Source organism: Chrysochloris asiatica, unplaced genomic scaffold (assembly GCF_000296735.1).
Source record: "Chrysochloris asiatica unplaced genomic scaffold, ChrAsi1.0 scaffold00498, whole genome shotgun sequence".
Taxonomy (NCBI): Eukaryota; Metazoa; Chordata; class Mammalia; order Afrosoricida; family Chrysochloridae; genus Chrysochloris; species Chrysochloris asiatica.
The window spans coordinates 421,831-429,424 of NW_006409016.1; the positions used below are offsets into that span (position 1 = coordinate 421,831).

The 7,594-nt window shown below is 45.2% G+C and overlaps 1 protein-coding gene across 1 annotated transcript; it reads left to right on the forward strand.

The window, feature by feature from the left end:
• Positions 1 to 2,327: 2,327 nt before the first annotated feature.
• On the forward strand, positions 2,328 to 2,789 carry LOC102820255 (zinc finger protein 449-like). Its single transcript, XM_006877447.1, has one exon. It carries the CDS (start codon positions 2,328 to 2,330, stop codon positions 2,787 to 2,789), a length of 462 nt encoding a protein of 153 aa, XP_006877509.1.
• The last annotated feature ends 4,805 nt before the right edge of the window (positions 2,790 to 7,594 follow it).

Below are 7,594 nucleotides of genomic sequence, written 5' to 3' on the forward strand. Positions count from 1 at the left end.
AAAAATGGGTAAAATCGTCCAATATTTTCCAGAAAATAAATCCACAAATAACAAAATGTTGCCCGAACTCCAAATATGACAAACACAAAGCAATCCTCAAGTCAGGATGTCGCCATAGGGCTTGGAATTCTGACATTTTAAGGAATTCTCCCAAGAAACGCCCCCAAGCAAGTAAGTTACAGACACAATGATGGATCCAAACTGCTTGAATGAGGTTCAGTCTGGCTCCTGTGTTCTGGGACAGAAGTAGGAGGAACCTCACGGAACTCCACACTAGGCCCCACCAAGCCACACCACTTTTGCCTGGAGGAGGGGCCAGATTGGGCAATTCGTTTTTCTGTTGGTCCAAGGGATGTCCTGTGAGAGTCTCAGCCAATCCCTCCTCAGTCTCCACGTGAGCTCTAGGTGGGCGAGCACTAGCTGGAGAGCGTCGGGAACTGGTCTCCGTGAGTCTGGCTGGGGTCTTAGGGTATGGGTGCGGGTTGTCCGGGATACCCCAGTAATTAGATTTGGACCTCACAAAGTGCCGTCTCACCTCCTGGGTGGTGGCCTAGCAGGGTGCGGCGGAACCTTGGCGGGGGGTTCCCCTTCAGGGCAGGCGGGCTGGCGCCCCTTAAGGTAACAGCGGGAGGCCATTGAGTACGGGAGGCTCGCACCAGCCTCAGGGGTCCAATTTTAAACCAGATTTTCAGCTTTTCCAGTACTCAAATAATCCTCTCTGCACACGCTGCTTTCTTCTTCTGTCCTGGGGGATGGGGGGCGATCCTTTCGGGAGGATGAGGGTTTGGGACAGAACTGGCCCCACGTGGAAGGGACTTTCTGTATGGAGGGTCAATGGCCGGACCCCAGAATAGTCCACCCCTGGAGGATGTGGTCGCAGGTTTGGGTCAACCAGGGGGAAACGGTGCAACTGTGAGGGGCGGTGGAGGGTGGTTGTGGGGGAGGGGATCCTTAGTCCTGGTCGGCACCATTTCAAGATGGCCACAGGTGACGACTAACCACAAAGTCAACGGTAGGCGGTTCAAACCCACCAGCCGCTCCTCAGAAACCCTCTACAGGATCGCTATGAGCTGGAACCAACTCCACGACACTAAACATAGGGTTATGACCTTGCAGTTGGAAGTCCAGTGCTTACTCTTCCATGCCACATAGGAAACCCGGAACCCCTCTTACAGGGTCGCTATGAGTCGGAATAGACTCGATTGCACCCTTCCTGTCCCTTGAACAAAAACAGGTTGCTAAGACAGGGCTCTCAGGTTACAGCAAGGGGACAACACTTGCCTGGGGCCATGTGACTAGCTGGCCATGGGTCTAAACTACCTGCATGGTAAGGCAGCGCATCGGGTTTTTTTTTTTTTCTTTTTTTTGGAGCCCTGGTGGGTGCAGTAGGTAAGTGCTTGACTGTTGACGGAAACTTTGGAGGTTGGAACCCACCAGCCAATCCACGGAAGAAAGACGTGGCAATCGGCATCCATAAAAGATTACAGCCTTGGAAACGCAATGGGGCAGTTTTATTCTGCTCTTGGATTTCATCATGAATCAGAATCCACTTATGACAGTGGGCAGTGGGTGGTAGTGGATTTAGGATGAGTACTTGTGAAGAATCCAGAATATCATCTGCCAACCTTTGTTTTCCTTTCCAGCAAGGAGATCTGGTGTGGCACTATAGGACAATCGACCTTGAGGTCCAGTGCTTATCCCGCAGTGCCACACTACTTAAGGCTAAATGTACCTTCGGTTACTCAAGAATATTGTATGTGTTCCTTCGCCATTTCTTGGAGGCTCGTCTATATTAAAAAATCCCAAATCACTGGAATGAAATCGGGAGTGGGCTTGCAGTCATCATGAGGCTCTGGGCAGATGTTCTTTACTAGAAATCCTTGGACTTCTAGAGCAGAGCTGTCCAGTCGAACTTTCCATTTGTATGTTTGAGATGTGGCTAGTTTGAGGAACTGAATTTATCTTTTTAATTAAGTTAAAGTTTACTTTAAAAGTTGCCATGTGAGTCTTACGCCTATCAGGACAGCCCCATTCTAGAAGATCCATGAGGGTCCTAGAGATCATGTAAACTTTTTGAATTGTATGAATGTTTGTAGACTTGGCTAGGGATGTCTCTCTCAGAAGTGAGTCCACACCTTTTATCAGATTCTTACAACCACACAAAAGACTTCTGCTTTAGAGCTTTGGTGAAAGGTGAGGTAAGGAAGTAAGTACGCGTGCCCTCTTATAACAACTGCTTTTCTACTTACTTGTGTTTTCTGTCCTAGGCTGTAGGTGGCTCCTCAACTGTTAGATAAGTTCTAAGCTACTGGAAGGAAACGATGGCGATGGCTGTGACCCTGGGCTGTGCTATCCAGGCCTCCTTGAATCACGGTTCTGTGTTTAAAGAGTACGATACTGAGTCTGAAGTCTTCCGTCAAAGCTTCAGGCAATTCCAATATCGACAGGCGTCCGGGCCTCGTGAAGCTTTCAACAACCTCTGGGAGCTCTGTTCTCAGTGGTTGAAGCCGGCAGTGCGTTCTAAGGAAGAAATCTTGGAGCAGCTAGTGTTTGAGCAATTCCTCAGTATTCTGCCTACGGAGATAGAGACCTGGGTGAGACTCTACCGCCCAGAGAATAGAGAAAAGGTTCTGTCACTGGTAGAAGAATTACAGAAAGAGTTAGAGGGACCAGTGCAGCAGGTGAGAAAAGATGGTGGGTTCTCTGTCATTAGGAAAATAGTAGCAGAAGTAGCTGGGACTATTTCAGATGTTTGGTCTCAAGTCCTTTTCACTTTTTTCTTCTGCTGAACGCTGCGTGTGAGTCAGCTGATCTCAAGCATCAGACACATATCCCCTTAACCTTCTTGAAGTGAAATTCAGAGAAAATGTAACCTCTATAAATATATCAAAGTTTAAATATCCATATAATTTCTATGGTCTTAGAGCCTAATTCAGCCCTTGGCCTGTTTTTGTACCGCTATAAGGAGCTCTGGTAGCGTAGTGGTTACGAATCGGGCTGTGAACCTTAAGGTCAGCGGTTCGAAACTACCAGCCGCTCCGCGGGAGAAAGATGAGGCTTTCTACTCCCATAAAGATTTACACCCTCGGAAACCCTGTACAGGGTCGCTATGGGTCGGAACCGACTCGATGGCACTTAATAACAACAACAATAGGTAGTAATAGCTTTTAGCTGAAATCTAAAGCAACAGTTAAAGGAAACCAGTTCATTATAAGCTAATGGTGTTACTGTGAGTCAGAATTTATTTGAGAGCAACCACCACCACCACCAATAAGTATGTACATTTTGGGCTTGACTTCACCTGAAGGAAGCCATAATGAAGTTGTATCTGTGCTTGGGTCTCTACCTGAAATCACTGTGAATGCAATAGCCAGAAATTCAGGCTGATACAATTCAAATACTGTTGCTCTTGGTCATGTAATTTTTCCAGACAACTCTTGGTATATTTCTGAGAAAAAACATAGTACAGCTTCCCTTTGATTTTTCAAAGTCATACATTCCTAGAAAATTCAAATTTGGCTGAAAGTATAAAAAAATACTTTCTTGACAGGTTCTTTTTGTCTCTGTGGATGTCTGAAGGGAACGATTCAAAGTTATTTGGGTCATGAAACTATTCTACATTGTGAATATTATTCCCATCTCTGGCCCAATAGATGCCAATAGCCACCACCTGCCATCATATCCAAACGCCTCAGAAAAGTCAGGGATGGCACTGAGAAATTGTTCAGTACTCTGCTGAGAAGTCCCCCATGAAACCTCTGACTGTGGGGCCTCCAGGGTAAACGCAGGCCGGGATCTCTGGGAGAAGGCACTCAGTGTTTCTAGGTAGGCTTGAGGGGCACTGCAGTGTGTGTTGGTGGGCGCTGTAGTAGCTGTGAGCTTCCAGGTGGTTCTCCTCTCCAAACAGGGAGGGCTGACTTACAAAGTGTTCTGCTGCCCTACAATGGGTTCCCCACCTTTCTCTGTCTTCTGAGTTTAGTTTTTAACTAAGACTTCAGCTTTCTTCAGTCTAGTCCGCTGCTGCTGTGTGCCGTGGAGTCGATTCCGACTCGTAGCAACCCTGTACAGGGTTTCCGAGGCTGTAAATCTTTACAGGAGCAGAACACCTCATCTTTCTCCCACAGAACAGCTGGTAGTTTCGAACTGCTGACCTGGCAGTTCGCAGCCCGATTTGTAGCCATTAGGCTACCAGAGCCCCTTTTGGTCTAGTCTAGTACTTACCAGTACAGTAGCTTCCAACCACATGGCTCTTGAGCACTTGATATGTGTTCCAGTCCATACAGACATATGTGTAAGTGTAAAATGTACAGCAGAACCCAAAGACTTAGTATGAAAAAGTGAGCAAAATGCCTCACTAATAACTTATATTGATTATATGCTTAACTGATGACATTCTGATATGCTGTGTTAAGTGAAGCATGCTTTTGAGATTGGCCTCTGCAATTCCTTTCTATTGCTGTCCTGTGTCCACCAGAAAATGTAAAGTTACCTATGTGGCTCGAATTATGTTTCCACTGGGCAGTACTGGTCAGGATGTCTGTCTAAACCCCCAGGTACTGGCTTCTGTCTCATCCCCCAGGTCACAACGCAGGAAATTGTCTTGAAAGATGAGGCACCGGTGGAAACCCCATATATACTACCAGACATCAAACTGGAGTTACCTGAGCTCCATGTCCCGGAACCTCTCCCGGAGTTCCCACTGGCAGAGACACAGGACCTGAACGGTGTTGATTTTAAGGAATGCCCACTCTTTTCTGAGCCAAGTAAGGCTTATGTCCATTTGTTTGTTTGTTTCTGTTCTGCTAGATAGAGCACGTGCTCTCCTGGGTTGTGTTTGGGACTAGAAACATTGATTGTCCAATGGAAAGGGACCACGTTGAGAAAGAGGAAAAGGAGCAAATATCTCAAGGAATAGCAGGGAACAAAACAATTTAGAGAAAATGGGCTTAGGAACCCATTAAGCTAGTGAGCCTGCTTTGAAGATTTTTGTGTCAGGACTTTTTATACAGGGAAATGAGGTAGTCTGGGTAAGGATTAATTTCCGCCAGTAGATTTTGGCCATTGGGGTCTGATGTTGTGGATGCTGAGGGCATTGTCCTCACGTGTTTTTATGTAATAAGAGCTCAGACTTGGAATAATATATACTCTCCTCAGAACCTTTAAGGGACTTTATCACTTACAAAATAATGAAGAACAGACATACCTATATTAGGGAGCTCTGGTAGCATCGTAGTTACGAGTCGAATTGAAACTACCAGCAGTTCTGCTGGAGACAGATGAGGCTTTCTGCTCCCATAAAGATTTACAGCCTTGGAAACCCTATGCAGGGTCATTGAGCCGGAACCAGCTCCATGGCACACCATCACCACCGTAATCTATATTTTTAAACCCAAACCACTGGGAACACTGTTTCTTAAAATCAGTTTCCAGATCCCCTGGGGTGCATGTCCCACAAGCTCTCCAGGTAAGTGAGATGCATGCTAACATTTGAGAACCGCTGGCCCAGGCGCTACAGGACTAGTACTGGAAGGAGAACTTCTGTCCAGGTGGGGAAAGGCAGCTGTACTTCCTAGCTGGACTTCCATGTGTCACCTCCATGTGGGGTTTTCTTCCATTATTCACAGTGCTCTGTCCCCATACTCCCCTTCAAAGCACTGGCCCAAGTATGGACAAAAACCTCTCCCCAAGTCCCTCAGGCACAACTGCGGCAGTTTGGCCCTTTGAAGAGACTGTGAAATACTGAGAAAACAGTAAAAAAAAGTGAGTCAAAAACAGTCTGAATTACAAAACAGGTTATGAACCATGCAAAACTGCTAACACTCAGCAACCATGTCCCTTTTCACATCTTCATATTTAGTCATTCAACAAATGCATATGAAGGAAGGCTTTCTGGAGGGTGTGGGATTTGGTTTAAAATCTGGGAAGTTAACCTGGTGGGTGGCGGAGTGGGGGTGGGGGGAAGGTTTCTAGTAGAAGGGATGGGGTATGCAAAGGTTTTGAAGCACAGAGACTGTGTATATTTGAAGAATGGAGAGTGGGTCATGCAGGCTGCCGTACTTACCTAAGACTCTCCATCTCTCTGGCTTCCATTATGAGAGTCATCTGCCTCCCCTGATGCCTAACTGTTGAAGGGCACAGTGAATAGTCTCACCATTCAGGGGAGACACACTCCTCCCTCCACAGGGAAAGAGGGCTTTGGTCTCTCCATACCTGACAATTAGAGATTGAGTGGAAACCACAAGATGCTGGCAGAGTGAACGAAAAACATTTAACATAATAGAAGAAGTCAATTGATTGTCCATTCAAGTTTGCATTATATTCCCTGTCAGTAGAAAGTTAGGTTTCTATATATGTCATATATATAATGACTATACATGTATGTGTGTAAGGAACATGTGTTTATATATGAATGTGTGCATGTATATCTGAGTATATTCATAGCAAAAGTTTGGTGCCTGGATTCAGGCAGGCTTGGCTCCAGACCTACAGAACCCGTAGAAACACCAGACCAGCATTTAACCAGTCACCCTGTGGTCCTGACACTGAAACCAATTCCATCAAGGGCCTCCATGAACGACTTCCGGATTGAGGCACCGGGCTGTCCCATCTCTCCCACACCCACCTCGTGAACTCCTCGGTTTGTAGGAGTTTTCTCCCCTCCAGGTCCAACAGCTGCATTGTTTTTGTGTTTTTGTTTTGGGGTTTGTTTTTTTTCCTTTTGTTGTTTCCTTGTTTTTGTTGATTATTTCTCTTTTCGTTTGCTTGAATTCTATCTCCACTTTTGTTTTGTTTTTTCTTTTGTTTCTCATTTCCCCTCTTCTTTTTCCCCCCTTTGAAATGTCTTTACTACTCTCTATTCTCTTTTCATCTTCCCTCTCCCTGGTTTTACCAAAAGTTTCTTATTTTTAAATTCCTTCCTTTTATTTCCTTTCTTATTTTTCTCTTCTATGACTCCATTTTCATCTCCCTTGTTTCTCTTTTTAGTTACTCGTGGGGTTTTTAAAATTGCTTTTATTTTCTTTCATTTTTCTCTTCTGTAGTTCTATTTCCCTGTCTCTCTTTTGTCTTTATAGTTATTATATTCTTTTTTTCTGGTTGCTGCCCATTTTTCTCTTTATTATTTTCTCCTTTCATTGTTGGTTCCTTCTTTGTTTATTCTGTCTTGTTTTCGTGTGTGTGTGTGTGTGTGTGTGTGTGAGAGAGAGAGAGAGAGAGAGAGAGAGAGAGAGAGGGGTTCTCTTTCCCACCAAACGAAACAGCAACTGTACCCATACAGCCCAGCCACAACTGGACCCTCTGCAGCTCCACCCACTGGTCAAGAGCCAATACCAACTCCCATACCACCTGATCAATGATCAATACTAGCTAAACACACCCTAACTGAGGTGCATGAATGACTAATGGACGGAAAAGTGTACGTGCTCCGTCCTCTAACTATACCCACAGGGACAGTTGGTGAGAACCTAAAGGCTCATCTATCAGAAATTAAATACAAATGCAACAACACCACAATGCCTCTGAGACAGCAAACCAGTTTAACTCACACAAAGAATTGAAAAAATAAATTTAAAAATTAATTAATTAATTTTAAAAA